At 39.3% G+C, this 23,922-nt stretch overlaps 1 protein-coding gene across 4 annotated transcripts in view; it reads left to right on the top strand.

Annotated features, from left to right (window-relative positions):
- The window catches only part of RAB27A (RAB27A, member RAS oncogene family), a 32,497-nt gene extending 8,692 nt beyond the window's left edge, over positions 1 to 23,805 (top strand). For 2 of the 4 annotated variants that reach the window (XM_042824755.1, XM_042824754.1), the window contains exons 2-7: positions 1,671 to 1,788; positions 13,847 to 14,019; positions 15,841 to 15,926; positions 16,687 to 16,790; positions 17,510 to 17,633; positions 21,005 to 23,805. In XM_042824755.1, coding sequence (XP_042680689.1) covers positions 13,867 to 14,019; positions 15,841 to 15,926; positions 16,687 to 16,790; positions 17,510 to 17,633; positions 21,005 to 21,203 — 666 coding nt within the window. In that variant the 5' untranslated portion in view covers positions 1,671 to 1,788; positions 13,847 to 13,866 and the 3' untranslated portion in view covers positions 21,204 to 23,805. The remainder of the gene's footprint in view (positions 1 to 1,670; positions 1,789 to 13,846; positions 14,020 to 15,840; positions 15,927 to 16,686; positions 16,791 to 17,509; positions 17,634 to 21,004) is intronic. The other 2 variants (XM_042824757.1, XM_042824756.1) reach the window with 1 other exon arrangement.
- The last annotated feature ends 117 nt before the right edge of the window (positions 23,806 to 23,922 follow it).

Genomic DNA, 23,922 nt, shown 5'->3' with positions numbered 1-23,922 from the left:
AGTATTTCTTCACTATAAGCAAATGTGCTGGTATTGATCAGGGAAGCAGTTAAAGAAGAAAAAGTTTTCTGTGCCAAAAACTGAGTGATAACATTTCAAATGGTGTGTGGGAGCAGAAACAGGGCTTAGAGCTTCTTCAGCTGCGGGGAAATTATTGAGGGTTGGAGTAGCCTGTGACAGAATGTCAAAGAAATGGCTTTTTGGTAAATCTGGAAAAATGCTGAGGCAATGCATGAAAAAAATTCCACCTCACATAGTTGTTTACCATCTCATTGTAACAAAATGTGCACGTTACAGAATCACAGAATGGCCTGGGTTGGAAGGGACCTCAAAAATCATGAATTTCCAACCCCCTGCCACAGGCAGGGCCACCAACCTCCCCATTTAATACTAGACCAGGTTGCCCAGGGCTCCATCCAACTTGGCCTTGAACACCTCCAGGGATGGGGCATCCACAACCTCTCTGGGCACCATGTCACCTCAGTTCCCAGCAAACAAGGTGAGGTAGTGGAGCAGTGCAGCAAATGAGTTTAGCTTTTGGAGTTGTCTGTCTGGTAGATGTCTGGTACCCTTCAAAGCATTAAGGGTACGTTAAATTTTGCAGTCAGCTGACTGCAGCACTTTGTAAGGCTGGAGAGCAGTCTTACAAACCTTAATTTCCTTTCTTACTTCTCTGCTCTTGAAACACTGTGCAGAAACAAACTGAGATGCGGAAGTGTTGTGCAAGGTAACCTGCTGTCTGTGAATGCCCAGCATGGTTAAATCCTGCTTGGTGGGTCTGTCGCTCACTGCACCCATGTCTTTCAGCCCCCTGCAGTCAGCACCTGCAGAGTGAGCTGCAGCTGCCAGAGGGGCTGTGGGCAGGGGGCTCCTACCAACGAGTGCCTTGGTGCTGGGCCTGGGGCACAGATTGGGCCTACTGTGCTAACGTGGGCCCTGATAGAGGGACTTGATGAGGATGGTTTCCATGTTCAATCCATCTTTTATCTCATTGGCTTAAAGTATGTGGAATGTCTGCACATCTCATAGAGTTGAGGGGCATGCAGATATTGATGCAGTGGTGCAGAAAGCTCCTGGCACCATCCTGCTACAGCTCCGCTGCTGCTGCTGAGAGCCCCCTGAGGGCTGGGTGGGATCCCCGAGTCCTGGCACTGCCCCATGGCCCTGCATCCCTGCCCTCATGTGGTTGGCAGTGGCTTGTCTAGAGGTGGCTCTTTCTGTCCTCTGCAAAAGTGAAACACTGGGTGCAAAACTGAAATTCTCCATGCTGTTTTGGTTGCTTTTAGTACTCGCTGTGCTTTCTTACAACAAATAGGCTTCTGTGTTTGCTGTATTTTATTTGTATTTTCAGTAAAGCATACTGCAACTTCCTTTTCCCTGTGCCAGGAAGCAGGAGGGTCAGGAGCTTAAAGAAGGGCTCGAAGTTTGTTACTACCTGGGTTAGGGAAATCTGATTGTCTGTGTTGCTTGGTTTTGAAAAGAGGGAAAGAGATCACTTGATCGGTCAGCAAGACCACATGACAAGCAGCTGAATGTAATTAGGTGGGCAGGGAGCTGGTGCGGGCCCACAGCTTTGCATGCCAGTGCAAGTTTTAGAGCTATTCTAGAGCTGTTCTTCTAAACTACGCTGTTTTGGTTTTATTTTCTTTGTCTGTTGATATTATTTGCAGATGATTAATGCCTCTTTCTGCATGACTATGGTATTCAAGAGATCTGGACTGGATCAGGAAGCTCTGTGCTGAGGTACACCTGGAGAGCTACAGGTCCACTTCCAGCTGTTAAGCATAGGTATGCACATATTTCCTCTTTTATTTATTTCATTAAGATTGATTGCAGTATTTTTCTTGAGCTGACAGTTGTCCTATACCAACTGTTACTGTGTTAAGAGCTTTGAAACAGTGTTTTTGTCATTGTGATGCTGTGATGGTGTTGATTTGAGATGCCCGATTTAGCATAGTAGAATCTTGGTGGTCTGGAGGGAAAAGTAAATTTAAAATTGTGGAGTATGCTGATTTGTGTAAAACATAGCTGCAGTTTTGGCATTTAAAACCAAAGCCTCTTCAGTACATCTTGTGTCTTTTTGCTATCTGGTTGTGGCAGTTGGCACATATTTGGGGTGTGGGCCCTTCTCACTGAAGTTAATTGGAAAGATTGGGGCAGTGATGGTAGTAACATTGGTAGAGGACTCAAACCAGGGTACAGAGAGGGGAGAGCGTTCCCACTAGGATGGTATCAAAGCTTAAAAGCAAAAGGAACAAACAAACAAAAAAAATCAACACAGATTATGATGTTTTAATTTTCTTAGACAACTGATGTGCTGCTTGTAGTTCGTAGCTGTGTTAGTTTGGGCTCACTGAGTTGGATTTCATTCTTCAGTAGGAACACTGGAAATAAATCAGTCTGAGGTAGAGAACAAAACTGGCTGTGCTTATCAGTAAGATTAAAATGACTGCAGTGGCCTATGTCAGGATTCGGTAACAAAGGTGCCATTTCTGATCCCAGGCAGTCAGCCTGCATTTCCCACTCCATTATGCCAAACAGGGCAGAATTAGACCTTTATGGTAAGGTATGTTGTGCAAATAACATCTCATGATACAAACAATATAACTTAGTGTTTGTAAATGTTGTTCTGCTTGAACCCCACCCCCCTCATATTTATTTCCATATTCTCATTAACTTATACTTAATAAAATGCTCCTTTAGCGTGGTGGATTTTTAACCGAGTTGTGCACCACTGTGTTTGTCCTCATGTATCATAAATGTTTGGTAATAAAAGAATAAAAATGTATGCTGCAAAGACTGGCATTTTAATTTAATGAAATAAAATGGACTGCAAGGAAACATGAGAGCTTATCTAGATTGTAGTCCTTTCAGTCAGATAGTAAATAGTTTCAGTCTTAATTACGTTAAAGGCACTGTGGGATGGGATAATATTACTGTGTTTTGCTTCCGTGCCCCTGTGATTTGGTCGTTCCTTGCCACCCCAAGCATGAGTTTGTAATCAGATGTCCTTTCTAGCTTGGGTGTCACCGTTTTTCTAATTGTGGACTGAAATTCCAGTTTTTGCAGACTGTGACTAACCATGGAGGAGCTGTTCAGAGAACAGACAGCATGGTCTCTGTTTCCTTCATGTCTGTGGGAAGGTCACAAGATTTTTCCAAGGTTGTAATTGATGTCTAGCTCAGTCTATCTTAAGATGATTTTTCTGGTCTAAATCATCAGCCCTTGACTTCCATTTATGGGAGAAAAGTGACGAATTCATCAGTGCAGCAATACAAGTAAGCTTTCCTGCTATTTCCATATAGGCATCTGCAGTGTATGGAGAAGCTTCTATAAAACAATAGGGGAAGGATTTCTGTAAGCACTGATGCTGACTTTGTGTTACTTATTTCTATGCTGAACTGGAAAGGAGTCTTTGTCACAGTTGCCTCATTGTAGTGTGTTTTTGAATAATGCTTTTCATTTATTGCATTATAACTGCATTTTGAATATTTTTGTCCTATGGAAACACTTATAGAAATTGCTGTAAGGAGTTAGTCTCCTAGTGTCAGTTGTTTGAGAATTAAATTTTGATGTTGAGGTTCTGTTATATAGAGCAAAGCAATATACTAGTGCATGGTGCTGCCTCCTTCCCTCCCCATCCTTTCCATGGCTTTGGAAATGGCACAGCACTACTTTAATCAAAACAAACTGAGTAACCTTAAGCCAGGTGAAGACAAACTTGGAATCTAATTCAAATGGATTTTTAAAAGAATGGCATCAAAGACAAAGTGTAGGTATTTTTTTTCCTTCTAAAAAATATTGGAAAAAAAAAAAGACCAACAGAATTTCTGAAAGTATAGAAAATATAATGAATTCAAATCTTATAAGATGTTAATGGAAAATAGCGTGGAACATGTCCTGGTGGGAGGAGGGAAATAAGGTCCTGTCAAAGGGAAGCTGAAGTAACTTTATAAGGAGAAAAACTTAGGGTAACACTTCATTGATTTATTGTGTTTGGCTTTGTAAATGGGAAATAGCACACCTCCTGCTTCTGAATTGTATTTGAACACTGTGTGGTAGGAATAAAGTTTTTTTTATAAAAAATCAGCTTTAATACATTATGCTGCAGCTGTCAGCATAAATAGAAGCAGAACTGGGATCTTTGTGACAGGGAAATTGTGGGGAGTGAGTAGGTTACTCCCCTGCAGTCAGTGGGGCTGCTCTGAGTAATTCTGAGATGTTCTTTTTCACTTCAGAAAATTTGTTTTTACTGGAATCTTACTACTGATTTTTTTTTTTTTTTCTGTCTATGGGAAATAGAAGCAATTTAAAGTCAAACCAAATACCTCAAACGGAAGCTGGTGTTTTAATAGAAGATGAAAAAGCAGTGCCTAGTTTAATGAGTGTTTTCTAATAAAACTCTCTTCGGACAATGCATTGCATACAGCCAGCTTCTTGTGACTTGTGAGTTCTCCAAATAATGTAGAATATAAAAAAAGTTACCGATCACTACATGAGGTGTCAGTTTGCTTGTGATATTCTGAGTCTTTGGAAGCATGCAAAGTTTTATGATTACTGTTCAGTCAAGAAAGCACAGTTTGAATCCAATGTGATATGGTAACTACATTTAGGGTTCCTTGATGCAGACTTCTGCAGGGAGCTTACACTGCTTGGATCGATCAGAGCAGTCTAACTGGCAATTCATTTTCTTAGAATAACTTCATATACTTTTTCCTGGAGCTCTGGTAATAGAGATGGCTGCTGTGTAAGCTCACAATTGCTAAGCTGTGTATTGGCAGAAACATTCTGAATAGAAATTTAAGTTGAAAAGTTATGGGAGTAGGGGTAGGAAAATGCTTGCTATTGTATGTCAAACCTCTGTTAAAGTGAAACTTAGGGTCACTATGTCTACATGAAGCTGTAAGAAAAAATTTTGTAGGAGGGCATTTGCAGCATGACAAATGCAGCAGCTACCAGCTTTCAGCTCAGCATCCGCCTGCTGGCCTTCGCTTAGCCTGAGATTAACTGACATGATGAACGAGGACACACTGGCAATAGGCTTGTGATTCCTCTTGCTTTCCTTGCAGGGCTTGTGTATATCTCCATGACAAGTATTAGTGTGTGAAATCATGGTTCGCTGTGCTGCTTATCTGAGCAGCCTTTGCTGTATATCATGGCTTCACTATAATTCACACTGTAATTTGAGATTCTGATCAGAGGAGTAAGATAAATTGCTGATTTGGCAACTCAGGTTGAAAAAACAGCCAGCTTTTTGAGTAGAAGCTTTGTGTTGTTCAGTTCAGCCCACTTAACTGGTGCTGCTTTTGAATGATCCCTTCCCTCGTGCTCTAGAATACAAATAGAGCAGATGTTTTGCCAAAGCACTGTCTGAATATTTTGGCATGTTGCACAGCCTCAATAGAGAGCTTGGACAGCCTTAATATTGCTACAGTTCTGGAGCTGCTCAAGAGGAAGATGTGATGACTTACTGAAAGAGTAGGCTTATTTTTCAATTCTTGCAAAAAAAAAAACAAACCAAAACAACAACAACAAAAAAAAAACAATAAAGAAACCTGTATTACTACCTGTAGTTTTTGTTCTTTGTTAGAAGATTTTGAGTGATACCCGTGAGCCACAAGCATGCTCCAGCAGACACAGATCGAGACTTCTGCTTTGCTGTCCTGTGTTAGTAGCTTCCTGAAGAGAACAGGCAGTGCCTGTTGAATTGTGCTTGGATCTATTTGAAGCAGAAGTGGTCTTTTATTATGTAAAGGACGAGCTAAATTATACCTGGAGTATTTTCAGCAAGTTATTTCTAGCCTCGTAGTGCTTGTGAAACATGGAAACATCACATATAGTCAATATATCCAGAAATGTTTACTAAAAAATCCTGCTCGCTACTGACTGAAAATGTCTCTTTGAGACTGTGGCTATTACAGACTCTGAAATCAGAGGCTCAGACCCTTTTCAGTCCTGCTCAGAGCTGATCATTGATCGGTCTCTCCATCTCTTTGAAGTATCACCTGCCAGCCTGCAGTGCTTTAGCTGCCTCCACAGTGCAGCATTTCCAGTGTGCCTGGGGTGTGCGGTGAGCCTTGCTACTGCAGGAATGCCTGTCAGGGTTTTGTGGTTTTTAAACTCTTAGCTGAACCTCAGTTTTGTCAGTCTAGATATTTCCTCCCCTATCTGCACGCACCAGCTCTCTGTAAAGCTTCTCTGACTGTCTCTTGTATTTCGAGTCTGATCACATCTGATCCCAGATTAAGGGATAAAAGGAATAAGTCTTTCTAGTTTGTAAACAGTGTTTCTCAACCAACAGTTTCCCTATTTTTTCCCACAGGTAATTAACAACTTACTTTGCCTTTTTTTTTTCCCCTGCTTCTGATTCCAATTTCCAAGTATTCTTGGAACTTCCAAGTATTCCTAATGTCATGCACAAAAAAGAATGCAGGAAGAGCTTTATATTGTTTCCTTGTTATTTATTGTTGAACTGAGTAAAGAAACTTAAACTGAAAGTAAGGGCAGATCTCAATGTTTTAGAAAAGCAGTACTGCTAAAGAAAGGTAGCTGGAAAAAGGTTTTGTTTCATCTTTCAGTCAAAAACTGGCGTTAGTAAGGAACAGAGATAATTTCATATGAACAATGAGAGGCAAATATTTCCCAACCCAAAGGATGAGAAAGGTGGATTAAGTTCTGTTCTGACTTTCCTGCCCCACCCGTTTTGTTTGCTTGCTTACATCTTGTCAGGTGAGTGAGGCAGTTTTATGGTCTTATTTGTATCGTATCTGAGTGAATTTTCCCCTTATTTAACAGAGGCTATTATATATCTTAAGGTTTTCTGTTGCCTGACCTTCTCCATATGCCTGTAATTGACCTAATCATGATCAATTATCTTTGCCGGATTGTTTCTATTGTAATGCAGCATGAGCTTGGCAGTGTGACCTTTTGGAGATACATTGTCTGTATTCCACGTTTCTGTCCTCCAAAACAAGGTGGAAGACTGCGGAGAAATTTCTCGACCTGGAGGAACAAAGTAATATATATATCTATATTAAAAGAAACTGCAAATATTTTCCTCTGGCTGTTGACAGGGAATGTACTTCGGTGGATTTAAACAAAGGCTAAGCCTGACAGATGTGTTTGCAGTCTACTGAATCATCTGCACTGACTGAGTGTGAAATCTAATACTTTCTCTAGCACAAATACATGCACATCTTTTCCATGAGATGTCACTTCCTTTGTATTCTGTGTACTAATTCTGTGTATTAAATTGCTTTCTTTTTCAGCTTTTTGATTTTACCTCTTCTGGTCCTTTTTATTCTGATTTTTCCTTTGTGTATTCTGTCTCTCTGCTGAGGGTTTTTGTTATTGCCAAGAAAGCCCAAGCATTCCATAAAAAAATGCTCAGTTCCTGTAATTGTGTGATTCTTGGACTCTTCCACTTTCAGTGTTGTCTTCCTTGTGTGAACACGAGCAGCACTGTGGATGACATCCTGAAGGCTCCTGTGCTGCTGGCTCGTGCACTGCCCACCCCACTGCTGAGCAGGAGCTCACCTGCATGATTCTGGCTGAGGGTTTGGGGTCGATGTGCTGTAATGATGCCTAGAGAAACGAGAAATTAAGGTGATCTGGAAACCTTAGGTCAGTCCGCTTGAAAGACTGTATCTTGGTGGCCATTTGGCCACAACAGAACTGGAAAACTTTGACCAAGAATTTTTGTCCCATCTTTTATCTTTTCAAGGCCTGTACTTAGTACTGTATCAGCACAGTTGTATTGACTGCATTTCTGGTCATGTTGCTGTGGGAGACTGTGTATTTTCCCCATCTCTTAGCCAGATCTGCAGTTTGAAAGAACAAGAAATTATATGTAAATCTGTGTATGATTGTCATTCATAATTTTTTTTTATGCTCTCAAGAACAGGAACAGTGTAGTGATGTGTGACAGATATTAAGACTGGGCTGTGGATTAGCCAGGAGCTGGTGCCAAAGCAGTCAGAGCAGTCACATCAAGGAAGGATTCAGGGCATCGAATTGAAAGTTAGTGGAAAGGTTGCTGCAATATATAAAATTAATTGTCATAATTTGTTTATGTTACATTTATGTGTACCTGAGGTACTTTTTACAAAGAGTAGAAACGTTGTCTGGCTCCCAGTCCCTTTCTCACAGCAGAACTGGCAGGTGCCTGACGTTGCCCAGCTCTGAAGTGAGGAGCTGCTGGAGCCTTAGAGCAGGGTGCGGCTGTTCGCCACGCTTCGCCTGCACCAGGCAGGAATGTGGGCAGTGCTTGGCTGCAACGTGGTGGGAGTGCTGCTATGGCAGGGTGGTGAACATCTTCCACATCCCATCAGTGCTTGTGTTATAACAGATCAGGTGACGTGTAAAACAACTATTGAAGGGAGTTTATGTCTATGTTGTGCCTGGGTGAGAAGCTTTTTTTTTGTTTGTAAGATTTTACTTGCACTTGCAGAAACCTATAGAACTGCATTATTACCTTGTGCTTGTATTTGCATGCTGTTGAGAGACCTACATCCATTTTTTTTTCCACTGTATATTTAAAAATATGGGTCTGTTATTTAAGACTATTGGGAAGCCGTCTTAAACAGACTGAGACTTTTTTGCTTGTCCTGCTCTACTCTTGCTGTGATAGACACCTAGGCTGGAAGCCTTTCAGTACACTCCTTCCTTCCACAGATGGCTGAGTGGCCATTGCAGGGAGAACCTGCAGAATTTGCAAGTTCCTTGCTGTTCCAATAGGGTCTGGTTCTTCCTGAACAAGGAAGGCAAGGCCCAGGCAGGACTTGTCTTTGTAAGATCTGCATGGAAGCTGAGTGACACTTGCAGAAGTTGGACACTGCTAGAAGTTAACTGTAACCCTTGCAAGTCTGCTTGTCTGCTGCCCATCACCTAAAGGATAAAATGATGAAGTCCTGTGGTATCTTAAAATATCATTTAGTCATAGGCCTAATCTCTGTTTTCTTTTGGCAAATTCTAATTACTTTATTTCTTTCTGAGTGTATGGTTTGTCCTACAGTGTTAGTCATGAGCTTTATGGCTGGCTTCACTGCACATCTAGGACACTGAGATAACGTCTGAGTTGTATAGCTGTTTCACTTGATCTGAGAAGGAAGAGAGGGTTGACTCAAATGATTTTATTTGAATATTTTTATACAGAATAGCTTTTCTACTCTTGAGAGGGCTGGCTAGGTAGTGTAGTGTGGAAAGGACCCAGAAAGGACCCTTTGTCTGAAACAGTTCATATGCATTACTTCTCTGTGAAATGGGATGATGTTTGCAGGTGTGGTCAGAAGTCACTCCAGACAAATTATCTCATGTTCCAGTCTTTGTCTAATAATGCCTTTTCTCTTATGTAGAAATCCATGGGGAAGCCAACTTTCCCTGTGCTACCCATGGGGCAGCGCAGTGTGCTCATGTCTGTACAAGAGAGAAAGAAGCAACACAGCATTGGCATTAGAGACTGTCAGCTTCTTCTCACCCTCAAGAGAAGAATGCAAAGCTATATACAGAACTGGATCAGTTGTGATCCATGTACTCCATCCTTAATAATCTTGTTAGAAACTGTGTCATTATATTAGGATGTGTGCGTGATATAGCAGATATGTTACATCTGCTTTGTAGGTAGGTCGTGCATAAACCTCTTCTGAAGTGCTGTTTGCCTCTAGGAATAAATGGGACATACGAACTGTGTAGTTGCTTCCCAGCCATGCTGTCAGGCAGCACCCTCCTTAGAAATGGAGACAAGAGGCACACCTCTTTATGTCTGAGCACCCATCAGCATGAATGCTAACAGGTGACACGTAGGCTTCTTGGCTGCGTGCTAAAGAGGTGGTGCTAGAAAAATACTCCTGCCAGCAGTACTATCTCCAGGTGCCCTTACTATTCCTTTAGCAGAGTTTGGGGTAAGTGGTATACTTTAAGCTGATGTGCTTCAAAACTGCCTGATTAAGTGAATGTTCAAATTTCCTGGGCTTTATGCTGTGTGTGTGTGTACATTTTTATTTTCAGATCAATGCTTCCTTTTTTTTTCCTTCTGATTCTTTTTTTTTTTTTTTTTTTTTTTTTTTTTTTTTTGGCATATGCTCTCATCTATTTATCACTTCCTCCCTTCTTATTTTTTCCATCATCTTTGTCAGATATGGGAGTTGGGTATTCTATGTGATACCTGTTTGTTCAGAAAGCATATTCCTTTTCCCATGCTGCAAAGGGTAAATCCCTCATGCCAAGATAATTTCCCTAAGTTATTCAGGAACAACACTGTCATACTCCTGAATGTTTTATCTCACAACAGAATTGTGATATTTGTGTCCTGGGGGCAACAATATTAGCCAATAGTGTTGATGCTTGTTATGTGGCTGCCTTAGACTAGGAACTCAACTGAAACAGAGCAGCACCTGCTTTGCAGGGCGCCTCTTCTCGGCAGAGCACAACGTGGACACCTGTGGTATCCAGAGCAGCAGCAGTGTGGGTACAGGTTAAGGGATGGCTGTGAGGCTCCTGTCAGCCATGGAAAAAGCCAGTGGAGTTTTCCCAGTATAGCTTATAGCCCCTGTTCTTCTGCATGCCAGGCTAAAAGCAATGCCAGAGCTGAATGCGATTCAAGGAGGATTTCACAAAGGAAGAAACCCTTTATGCTGTTTCCATTGGCAGTTATTTTTTTTCCAAGCCAAGGAACCCTTAATCGTACAAGTAAGTTTTGGGAATAGTTGTTCTATGATGTTTCAGTGGTATTTTTTTTCTTTTCCTTCTTTCTCTGTTTCATTTTATTTTATTTTTGAGATCTGATGGATCCTGATTTACCAATTTTCTCTTTTTCTTCCTTTTCTACTTCCCCCTTTCCTGTTGCAAGAGGTGTAGAAGGAAAGACTGGGAAATGTGAAGCTGTAGGACCTAACTTGAAAGCAAAGCAGAACTGGAAGGAAGAAATAGGATGGATTTATAGGTCCGTGACTGATTTTCTGAGCGTGTACTTTGCTGTAAATATATTCTTATTTCTGTAATATGGAGCTGGATGGATTTGGGCTGTTGGCCTGCAGGTCTTGGAAGTAGGGGTGGAGATAACCTTTTTAAATATTTGTACAGGGAGGAGAACAAGGCTTGAAACTGCTCTGAAAATAACTCTCCAAGGATAGGTTAACTGTACAGGGTTTCACAAGAACCACTCCCTGGAGATATTTGAATAATAGATTGACATTATGGGGTGCAGTGAAAGGTGTGTGCATTTCAAAAACCTAAGGAGAAAATTTCCTTCTTGAGGAACTCCTTTATAAGACACTTTTTATGTCTGAGGCTTCTACTGCTCATTTGCAAATTAAATTTATTATTAGCCACATGGAGAACTGAGGCTTAGATGATCTGGGTGGTGTGACCTTATTTGTCCAAACAGGAACTTCCCAAATCTGATGTAACAGCAGAAATACCTTAAGGTTTCCTTCCCTAGGGCCCAACCTAAGGCTTTCCCCAGCTCAGGCTGGTGGAAGGGTGCAGCTGTTCTGCTGCAACTTGTCTTGGAGTCAAACCTGAACAGTTTCTCATGGCTCCACGTGATATTGTTGCAGTGCCTGTTCTTCCTCTGTGAGGTCTCACAGAAGAGGAAGGATAAATTAGCTTTCTCACAACTTTTTGACAATGACCAGCTGGTGCAATTGTGTGCTATTAAAGGTTTGTTCTATAGGCCAACAGCTAGCTAGCAAAATACCAACGGGACAGGGCAAATACTTGTGTATGTGTGCAGTAGCACAGTAAAAGGCATGAAAGGAGCTTGTCTCAGAGCTAGCACGTTTTATGAAGGTTTGCATTTAAGCCTTTTTAAGCGGTAGCAAATTTAGGGGTATTGAAGCTGAAAGAACATGTGCTTGAGTAGAGTGTGCATTTACACAGCTCTTTGCCCTTGGCAGAACATCTGAGAGCAAAAGAAACAGTGTGTAAGTGAAGGAAATCTAAATCAAGTTTAATCTTTAATAAAAACCATCATGTTTGCTTTTTAAAGCATTTTCCTTTTCTTCTAAAGCATTTCAGTGAAAAGAGGTTCTGCAGAGCCACGTGGTAAATAATCTGATTGTTTTTGTGCATCCCAAAGATAGAAGAGGATTTAAAACAAGCAACGAACAGAAGCTTTTGCTGGTATTTATGATTGTGGTTAATGGATCAAGCTTTTAATTTCTGCTAGAAATGATCTCATGTCAGTGTGCAGCTGCCTGTTCCACGTGCTTGTTGAATGCATCTCTCTGTCAGTTGTGTGGTGTATGCAGGCCTGAAGCTGTGGTACGTCTGTATAAAAATAACTGTTAGCTGTTAACTGCTTTTTTTTTGTTCTTGTTTCAACCTCTTGCTCTATTGTAAAACACAGTATTAAAACAAAATGTTGGAAAGCAAATTATTTATCTCTGGTGTGGAAGTGACAGTGTGAAAATACATCAGCTTATTGGAGGTAAACGTATACCTGCAATGTCTTACTCTAATGGATGGAATAATGTAAACTAAGTGTTGAGTGGGAGCGGAGATTTCAGGACTGGGAATAGCAAAAAGGTGTCAAATGCTTTCTGCTGGCTTTGCAATTGGAGACTATCTCGGAGTAAATCTGAGTGTTGTCTGCTTTTGGTTGTGGTAAGTCCAGTCATGGCTGCGTTGGTCAATCACGGTTCTGCTTTGTATCCAGGAGCTGTGCTGCCATAAAGCTGAAACTGTAGAGTTAATTATGGCTTTAGTGTAATGGTGGTGATTGACGCCCACATCCTAGAGATATGGGGCTCATTCCAAACCTCAAGCTGTGAACTGAGATTCAAGAAATGAATTGGTGTTTTGCCATTGGTGCAAACTGCTGCTGTGTTTGGCTTGAAATGAGTAGTTTTATCTAGTGCAAACTACAACTAATTCCAAAAATACATACTTACAGTGGAAACAGCAAATTTAACTTTCTTTTAGATTTAATTTCATAACCTATCTTATTTTTTGTACTTCTGTATTTCCCTCCTTGATAACAGGCAATTTTATGTCAGTTTTCTGTTGCTTTTAGGTTATTTAGTCTTATCTTTCCATGTTCAGTTCTTTGAAAACAACATAAGGCCGTTCTCTATTGTTTGTTTTGGGGGAAGAGATGCTCGGTAGCTACTCTACAGGAAAGTACTACTGCATTTGCAGCAGTCTTTCTACTATACATTCTATTTTCCAGTCATTTTTGTCATACACTCTAGCTGTTTTTTTTTTTCACTTTGATCAGTGTAGATCAAACATTATTTAGTTTAGAGCTAGCATCATGGCTAAAAACTTTGAAATTTGTCCTCTAAACTTTATTTAAAAAAAAAAAAAAAAAAAAGTTTGCTTTTTTGGAAAAACTTTTTGAGTTGTTAAAATATTTTTTGGGAGTATGGAAAAAACTTTCTGAGATGGTTCAGTGCCTTTTTATTTAAATGTAGTTGTCAGTTTAAAAATCAAATGGATTTTTTATGTGTATATTAATAATATCACAGAACCACAGAAACACCAAGGTTGGAAAAGACCTACAAGATCATTCAGTCCAACCATCCAGCTATCACCAATAGTTCTCACTAAGCCATATCCTTCAACACAAAATCCAAATGTTCCTTGAACACCTCCACGGTCAGTGACTCCACCACCTCCCTGGGCAGCCCATCACAGTGAATGTGAGATAAGAATTGCATCATCAAGGCATTTAAGCAGCTTTTCCAGCTTTCACACAGGTTAAAAAGAGTTCTGCAGGTTTGTTTTCCAGTTATGTTGAACACTTTTCTTTGACAGTGATTTTTCAGTCTGTGATTTGCGTTGTGAACATTTGTCAGAAGAAGCTTGGTTGTTGCCTGACTAATGCTTTTTTGCTTTGCTTTCTAAGGTGTCTCCTGAATTCTCACTATGTCTGATGGGGACTATGATTACCTCATAAAATTCCTAGCACTTGGTGACTCTGGAGTAGGAAAGACTAGCCTTCTTTACCAGTATACAGATGGCAAATTTAATTCCAAGTTTATCACAACTGTGGGCATCGACTTCCGGGAAAAGAGAGTGGTGAGTTTTCACAAGCAGTGTGCTACTTCAAAATGGTTGCTCTTTTGTTGCTGGTGACTAGAATCTACTTCCTCATCTGCTTAGTCTGATCTGCTAATCCTTATGTGTAAGTGTGCCATCTATAGTTACTATGTACTTAAAGTTGTGATAAGGAAATTATTTTATTTTGCCTGGTTTTATTTGTGCGTGTGTCTGTTTTCTCCAAGGTTAAAAAAAGAGCTGATTGTCAGCAGCCATTTTGTAGACTCAACACCCCTGAGCAGTGTCTCCTCAGTGAGTTGTGCTCATAGCAGCTGGAGTAGTGCCTTCATTGTTGAACTCCCTACATGACGAAGGATTGGGCTGCAATAGTTTTCTTATTGTTTGTGAACTTGAATGTGAACAAAGACTGCAATGTTAATTTTAAAACCATTCTAATATATGTGAGCCAAAAGGGTTAATGTAATATACAGATAATGTAAAGAGCTGATCTAGCTTCCTGAGCAGCTATCATTAGTGGGGAAGAATTGTGGAAAGTAAAACATTGAACTTTTCTAATCCCCGAGTTGTTGTTTGAATAGGAACCTTGTCTGTTTTGTCTGTTGCAAAGAAAGCTGAGGGGAGACCTCTACAACTCCCTGAAATTAAGTTGTAGCAAGGTGGATACTGATCTCTTTTCTTGGGTGACAAGTGATAGGTAATAGCCTCAAGCTGAGCCAGGGAAGGTTTAGATTTTACTTTAGGAAGAATTCTTCATGGAAGGGCTGGTTAAGCATTGGAATGGGCTGCCTGGGAAGGTAATGGATTCCTCACCTTTGGAGGTGTTTGAAAGGCATGAACATGGCGCTATGAAAGATAGTTTGGTGATGACACTTGGTAGGTCAGTTTGATACTGGGGATGGTGAAACAGACGTTGTGTAGACTAGCTTTTGGTGGATGATGTGCACCACAGTAGTGGGAGAAGTAAATGTCTTTGTGACGTGTGAAACTTGTGCCTTGAATAGGTTAGTGTTCTTTTTGTGGGATGGTACATGTGGTGGATTTTCTTGGTTAGAGTATTTGATGACTCAAGATAAGATTTATGTTTTTCAACCTAATTCATATAATCCATAAATTCAGCAAGCTTTTATGTTGTTGAAGATAGTATTGTTAACTCGAGTAATCTTACATACAGTGACAGTTGAAGGGAAAGACATGAAGAGTTCTGAACAATAAATGAGCCTGTTTTTAATTGATCCTTCTAAAGCTAACAGATGCCCATATTTATATTGTCATGCTGAGTAAACTCCTCAGCTTTCATGATTAGCATTCACTTTCTGCTTCTATAATCTATGATCCAAGATCTATCCCATCTCTTTCAGCAATCTTTTGACAGCTAAAAAGATGCATCTTTATTTTCATGAGTACATTCTGTTTGCTAATGAGGTTCTGTTAGTGTTACAAATGTACTGCCAGATTGCATGATCTCTCGTAGTTATGTTTTCACTTGGACAGGATGGAACATAATAGTAAAAAATAGAAAATCAAATACAAAAAATAAACTTGTCTGATGAGAACTCAGTGGCTCCTACTCACTCTGTTTGGAATGTGAAGAATGTGAAGTATTGGAAACTGGTTTTCCACTTCCAGTTTTACACTTATATTTAAATACTCAAGTAGATACAAAATTGAAATGCAACTTGTATTACTTTTGTTTTAAAATAAGGAAATTGAATAGTAGTTGTGAATCCTTGTATTGACAGTGATAGCTCTGCTGCACTTAATGACTTTAAGGGTCAGTTATTTTGTGTTCCATAGAGGTTGGGCTGTTAACATTCTGTTTTACAAACTTCCCTTTTACAGGTGTACAGACCCAATGGGCCAGATGGTGTTGGTGGCAGAGGGCAGAGGATACATCTTCAGCTCTGGGATACTGCAGGGCAGGAAAGGTAGGCTTCCCTCCCCACCTCTCCAATCCAGAAAGTAAAGCAGGTGTTACCAAGCTAGGTGCAAATGGAATGTAGTATGTGAATTCTTCTTATTGATTGTTACGTTTTAGTTGTATGATGACTTGGGATGGGAAAATACCATTTAATATGGTGTTTGACAGTGATGAAAAGTTTCTTGTGAGTACCCATTAAATTACAACTGAATTAAATTAGAACACTATAACTGTAATCATTGCTTTTTGTCTTTGGCTTATTAGTTCATGGCCAATGCATACAGATGTTTTTAAAGTTTTTTTTTTTAAATTTCTTATCCTAAATTTATGTGTCTAAGCCAAGGCCTTAGAAAAGTCAGAGTTCTGAAATCACTTTGCAGGGATTCTTTCCTACTTGTCTACTAAAAGACAGGTATCCCAGTGGTTGATTGTCTGAAAATCAAGAACTGATGTATGTAGTAACAAGTTTAACTTCGAAGTTTGATTTTTGTTCTTATTTTAATTTTTGAATCCTGATGAAAGCGTGCTGTATAATACAAAGCTTTCACTCAAGCCTCAAGGGCTTTATTTAAATGTCTCCTTGACTTCCTTACGCCTGGGTTAGGACATATTAATGTTAGCAATTCCTGTTATCCAGTCCCTACATCAACAAAATAAACATGATGAATATTTTCTTCTAGCTAATCTTGTCTTTAGCTACCTCAGCTTCACGACTCTATGCAATTATATTTTCAAAGTAACTTTATAATTCTGCTTTCCTTGTCTAGGTTTCGTAGCTTAACAACTGCTTTCTTCAGAGATGCCATGGGGTTTCTTCTACTCTTTGATCTGACAAATGAGCAAAGCTTCCTTAATGTCAGGAACTGGATAAGTATGACATTTCTTTTTCTCATCTCTTTATTTCTGCAGTGGTGGATGGGAGCTATTCTTGCAAATACAAAGTCTCACAGAACAGTACAACTGAAAATACTGGGTTTTGAAGCTTTCTGAGGAAGAAGAAAGTAAATGTCCCATTTGCAATTGTAAGAGCTGCTAGTGGGAGCTTCTAGTGCTTACCTGAAATTCAGCTTTGCTTACTTAACTTCACACATTAACCTAGCAGGCTGAGAGAACTTATCTCCAGCTTGGATAATGCTTAGTACCATACATCTGTGGAAAATATATTTGACCTGGCTGAAGCTTTGTCAGCAAAGCTTAACAGAAAGTGAATGTTACTAGGCTGATGTGTCTAGGGGAAGCAGTTCCCAAACCCACTGTTTCATCCATCATATGAAAGTGTTGGACTTTTTTTCTGGCAGTTCAGTGAAGATGCTTGATGAGCATAACTCCTTAAGCTACAAATATACAGATTCTTGTCAGGCTTCTGCTCCTCTGGCTTGTTCGCTGCGTGTGTGATAGTGGATGTCTACCTGTTTCCTGGCTCCTCAGTGCAATTGCAGAAGTCTTGAGAGGGAACAGAACACAATTGTATTTCCTTTTTCCAAAAAGTAATTTTTCTGAAGATCTTTGTGTCCCCTGAAATGTGACAACATTCTTGGTAAGCTTTGTGTGACATCAAGTCATGATTTCTATTCGTATTGTTGCTGTTAGGTCAGCTACAAATGCACGCGTATTGTGAAAACCCTGACATTGTATTATGTGGAAACAAAAGTGATCTGGAAGACCAACGAATGGTGAAAGAAGAAGAGGCTAAGGAACTTGCAGAAAAATATGGGTAACTTCCTTCCTTCCAGTTATTGCTGTATTTAAAGCAAAATTAAATGCTTTCTGTAATGTCTTTCCTGTAGAATGGAAGATTATTGTGCAAATAAGTATTTTGGAATGCTGAACTGACCTGCATAATACTTTTTTTTTTCCTGTCAGAGCTAAATGTTTTCTACATTACCTAAGATTTTGTGTTTTTTGCACTAGAGGGTGGTTAATTTGCTTTCCTTGCAGTAAGCAAAGGAAAAGTGAAGTAAGCTGTTTCATAAACATTCTGGTAAAAAAGATAGACTTCAGTTGAAAATGCAGGTGAATTATGGTGGTCTAATTGCTTGCTCTTTCCTGTGCTGATGCTTTCTGTGGCACACAGAAAGCCTGGGCCTCTTGTGATGTGAAATCTAAAGGAGCATTTGGTGAGGTGATTAACTGATTAATGTCACATCAGATTTTAGAGGGAAAATGCAGTACTAAGCAATTACATCCTAATTTAGAAGTTGAGTTTTATTACAACATTTGTTACGGAGCAGCCCTTGCCCACTGGCATGACAGTTGAAACATGCAACCTCAGTTTCTTGGAGAACTTTGGGACCCTTTCACAGGCATTTGGAAAATCTAATTACAGAGTGCTGAGTTCCCACAGAAGACCAGTTCTGGTTCAGGTTGCAGATCACCTGTGCTTAGCTGAGTTAGTCACTTAGCCTCAAAAGGCTCAGCTGTTTGTTTTTGTGCAGACGTCTGCACTCTCCCAGAGAGTCTGAAAATGAAACATCAGTCAAATCAGCTGGAAGACAGCCTTTCCCCGTCCCCACAGACAAGGATCATGTGACCTTAAAGGAATTGTGGCAGACCTTTCTTCCTATCAGACACTAATTAATCCTGCATTAATCTTCACCAAACTCTTCCATGATTCCTATCCCTGAATTCTACTTGGATTTAGTGTAAATTTGGATTTAGTGTACATGTTTGAAGGAAATCTGACCCATTTATTGTGGCTTGATTCACATAGTGAAGCAGCCTTCTTGCATGGGAACTGGATTCCTTCTCAAATGAAAACTAAACTAGATGATGGCCTCCAACCAGTAGTCTGCATTCTGATTAGTCATGCAGATTCCAGGGGACTAGATTAGCTAAGTCCAAAGTAAAGCTCACAAAATACACATGCTGTTAACGCTGGGTCCTTAATGCTAATTGTCTTGCTCTGCAGGTCTAGTCCTGCTATGCCATGCTATTTCTCTGTTACACACATAGTCAGAAACTAGCTTTCTTTCACCCTGAAGTATCCTTGGAGACAATTCAGAAGCAAACTATTTTGTAGAACCAAATGGATTTACTGCCCTGTGGCATTGAGCTACCAAGAGTCACGCACTTTTACATTCTCGAGGATGCAAGATAAATCCTGCTGCAGCAGTCTTCCCATAACAAAAGTGTGAGATACTCAGTATGCCCTTTCTGTACCGGTGAGTGTTGTGTTTTGAAAATGGCTACAGGAGACCTAGACACTGAGACAGTAATACAGTGTTGTTGACCACCCATGGGATCTTGCAAATTTAATAAGCCTTTCTAGTTAGGAAATGTAGAGTTCATTCATGCAGGTGGTAACGGTGTTGCTGGTCTGGCTCGACCCTGTGATGAAGGGTCCAAGCCTGCTGCCTTTCTGTTGCAGAAAAGTAGCGGTATATTTGCAATAGTAAGGTGCCCAGAAACTTTTGTTAACAACGGTCTGAGTATGTACAAATACCATCTCACCCCCCACCTTTTTTTTTATCTAAGTGTCAATGGAATGAAATTGTAGCGATGTAGTCATCATGACAGGAATTGGTATCCCAAACCATTGCCTGGACTTTGTCAGGATCTTTCAGAATTTCCTTAGAGAAGGGAGAGGTTTGCAGGAGAACTGTGGGAAGCCACCTGCTGTACCAGTTCCAAAATATGGAGGGTGAGTGGAGGAAAGTACCCGCGTGTTTGCTTGAAAATTTGCCTGTTGGCTCAGACATAAGGTTGTCCGAAGTCAGTGCTATGAATCTGGGGAGTCCTACTTACCTTACTCTCTGTAAAAATCCTTAAAAATAAGAATTGCATACTGGTTAAGTGTGCAGTCAGAAGTACAATAGCAAGAAGGTGCTCTTTCACATTTTTGATGCACTGAATTTTCTTCAGGCAGAAGTTGGAATTAAATTTCATTAACCTAATGGTGTCTCACATGGCAAATGTCCTGCATGTGCTTATGTTTACTACTGCTTGTACTTCTATTTTTACATCTGTAGTTAGCTTCAGTTGGGTGAAATCAACACTCGTTTATTTCTTTTTTTAACTTTTTTTAACTTATCACCATCTTCCCAATTCCCTTGATGATGAAGTTGATTCTTATTCCTTTGTCCTACTTTTTTCTGCTTCTTCCTCTGACTTTTGTTTTCAGTCTCCCTTGAGCATCTCTCTTGCTTTGCTTGCTTTATTTCTGACTTTGTTCCTTCCTTTATTATGATAATGCTTTCACACGTGATATAAACTCATATATTTTGTTCGTTTCCCTAGTTCTGTGGTTTCTCCTTTATCTCTTTATCTCCAGCTCTGTCTGCAGCTTTCCTGTTTTGCTAGGAATGCAGTGCTTAGAGCAGTAAGGAGAGAGGAGAAAATATCATACACATGCTCTCCATCACAACATGTTCTGCTTCCCTAAAAATCTGGGTTCCCAAGCAGCGTGTCTGCATTTAGTCATGTTTGTTTATGGTTATTTCCTGTGGATGAGGGCTTACACAGGGCTTATACACTGTTCGCTAAGGGGGCAGGTGTTGCTGAATTTAATAATAATAATAAGAGTATCTTATCCCTGAAGTTTCACTGCTGGAGAGATTTCTGCAGGAGTAAAAGTCTTCCCCTCCTGGGGCTGCTGACACTGTAGAATACGTAAGTTGTTGTTCTAGTTCAGTGATGCCTTTTGTAGTGATGATAAGAATACTGCATCAGGAGTCTTTGCCTTGCCTGCCGGGGGAGTGCATACGTGCACTCCCTTTCTTGCAGACACCCTCGTGATGTAGATAGAAATTGGTAAAGAACACTTCTTCAACACTTCTTCAGAGAAGGCCATATTGAGAAATTGTGTCTCTCGTGGGTGAATGAGCCTTGGCACTTTGTAACAACCAGTGCCTCCATAAAATGTGGATCCCAAGGTGTAAATTAATGCTCATCCTTTTGTTCTACCAACAGAGTAAGACATTTAATTCATTTCTTTTACATTTCAGACCACTGACCACTTAGTGTCTCTAAGGAGGAACAGTAACTCTGTTAGTGCAATTTCTAAGTATATATAGCAAGAGTGATGTATTGGTTATGCTCCTATGAATATAAGCTGTGATTCGAATGTGTGGTTTTTGTCTTCTGCAGGATACCATATTTTGAAACCAGTGCAGCTAATGGGAATAATGTAAGCAAAGCCATTGATACATTGCTTGACCTCATCATGAAGCGCATGGAGCGATGTGTGGATAAATCCTGGATCCCAGAAGGGGTAGTGCGTTCCAACGGGCACAGTTCTACAGAACAACTGAGTGAGGAGCAAGAAAAAGGCAAATGTGGCTGTTGACTCAGCTACAATTAAATTTAATGTACATGCTTAATTATAGTACAGTTGCAGCTTAACTGTTTAACTTATAGACAAATCACATCTCATAGTTAGGTAATGAGCATTATTAACTCTTGATAATAATTTTTTTGCTTTCCTCTCAAGCAACATTGAGTTTTGTTTGCAAGTTGTGCAGTTTATCAGTGATGGAGCAAGTTCATCAGTTCAGTGTAGTACTGGATATTCCCTAAATTCTCTACTTTGGAAGGAAGGGAAGGAGAGGACTTGTAATTAACAAGTGTAAAATCTTCATATACGGGCAGTAAGAAAAGGTGGGTTTCTGAAATAAGGATTTTCATTTGCTCCTTGAAGGCTCCATTAACTCTGAACACTAAGCATTTAGATTAGATACTGTGACTACTCCTGGTGTCTACAAACTAGCAAGCTTACCAACATGGTTCTTGAGTCTGTTTTAACAGAAGCATTTAATCATTTCATCAATCAATGACAATCATAGAGAGCGAATCTTGTATTTTTTGCAAAAGCCTGTAAGTAACTTTTCATTATTTTCTCAAACCATCAGTATTTAGTGATAAAAGCCAAAAGAAAGATATTTTACATAGAATGAAAAACTTTTTAGAGAAGCACAGGGATGCAGAACACTTTTTGTAGGTCACGGATGTGAACATTTAAACTACAACTGTACTATATAAAATATAGTCAACAGAGCCTGCGAGACCTCCTGACATCATTTGAATTTCTAGAACATGTGTATACATATATTGATATGTCAGTGGTGTAAGTGTATATCTGTTATGTTCTTTGCTATTGTTTTAACAGGAATGTAGGGTAATGTAGATGTCAGCAAAACTTCATCTAAAATAGTGCTTTGTACTGAGGTTTTTTTTTTTTGTTTTTTTTGTTTTTTTTTAACCAAACACAGATTTGGAATGTTTCCTCAAATATGGATTGAGAAATGAATAGTGATTATGAATAGATGCAGATTGTCTTCTGGCGAAATGCAGCTGAGATATCAGTTCTGTCTAAATCAGTATTTCTATAAATTTATAATGCTTATTTTCTGCTGCCAACTTTTGTGTCCTGTACATCTTGGCTATCATATATTCACTTACGGCTTGTCAATTTCCTTAAAAATGAATAGAGTTACTCCTCCCCCCCCCTCCACTTACAGATCACATGAATGTCAATTTTGGTTTGGTGGATCATGTTATTCTTCATTCTTATTTATTCTTATGACAACCTGAAGAACAATCAGTATTTTGTTGGTGTTTTTTTTTTTTCTTTTTTCCAGACAGATTTATAAGATGTGCCTACCAACTTGTTTTCTACCCTGGCAGATGTTGTATAAATCAAAAGTATTGCCAATTAAAGTCAACACACCAAACTGAGTCTTCTTATAGACTTTCCACAGCAGTTTGTTTACAGAAGTCAAAAGCTAACACTTATTTAGAAATGATGTATTTATTTATTTAAATATTCTGTCTATTTGGCTACTGCAATTTCAGGCAAATGTCTGTATCAGTTACAAACATGAGTTGCAACGTGACACATGTTTTTTGAAGGACCTAAAATGTTTCTGGAATAGGAGCTATAAGGAAAAAAAGCCCTTTATATTATACGTAGCCTCTGGTTATACTAAGAATGCAAGAATAAGTGTTAAGACTTGGTTCTTAAAATATTTTACAAAGTAATGTATTCTTCTTTAACAGCAGCATGTAAATATTAGATTTTTATCATAACCTACACAGAATATTTTGAAAGTGCAATATAATTTGACTACTCTGGGGCTAGGATAAAGATGAAAGAAATTTATATTGAATAAATGTAGTTTTTTCTATTACATCATACCAAGATTCTAAAGTGCTTGTGGACCAGAGTTACTGTAGTTTAACTCAGTGCCTTTTGAAGTTATCATCAGGTTTCTGACCAGTAAAGTATCAAACTCTACTGTAGGACACAAATACATTTCAATGTACTTAAGTGTCTGAATTTATTTTAATAGAACTCTTTGCTTTTCAGAGGGTTGCAGTGGAACTTTGTCATGCGTTAACTTTAATGAAAGTTCCTGTGTTAATAGCTCCATCCAGTTCCTGAAGAGAGTGAGGACTATTGCAGCCAACTTCTGAGCTAAGTGACTACTGAAATGCTGTTTAAAAAAAAATAAAAAATAAAGTCCTTTTGGATACCTACGTTTAGATTGGATATTAGATATTAAATACTATAACTGTCATATTTTTGTCATGCATATTATATGTAACTATTTACTGTATAAAAAGAATCTACATAAAATTGCTTTGATGTAAGCCTTAAATCTTACGGCACACTTCAATCTTCTTTTGTTGTCTTTTTAGCTCTCATGAGAAGTTGTGTTAAATGCTTATTGATGGTGAGCTGCAGTATTCTTATCAGTCTGCTGCTGGTTTTGAAGAAAGAAAGTAAACTTTGATGATATGAGGAAAATGGTTTTCAAGAAAAGCTTTTTTCTATGCAGTGTTAGCTGAGAATGTTGAGATCTGTAATAGAACAGAAAGTTTCAGGAAGTGTTTGCATTAAGATGTTTTATTCTTATTAATATAAAATGATTAAACATTCCTACTCTAAACTTGGTTAGCATTTGTTGAACTGAATTGTGGCATTACATTACATTACATCAGTTCAACTCTGGTATGTGCTCCTGTCCCCGTGCCTTTTTTAGGCGTTTTTTAGGTTAGGTGCACGT

This window comes from Centrocercus urophasianus, unplaced genomic scaffold, assembly GCF_019232065.1.
Source record: "Centrocercus urophasianus isolate 14NV4802_14NV808 unplaced genomic scaffold, USGS_Curo_1.0 seq_23, whole genome shotgun sequence".
NCBI lineage: Eukaryota > Metazoa > Chordata > Aves > Galliformes > Phasianidae > Centrocercus > Centrocercus urophasianus.
The sequence above is the reverse complement of the archived record's forward strand: the minus strand, read 5'-3'. Positions and strand labels throughout refer to the sequence as shown.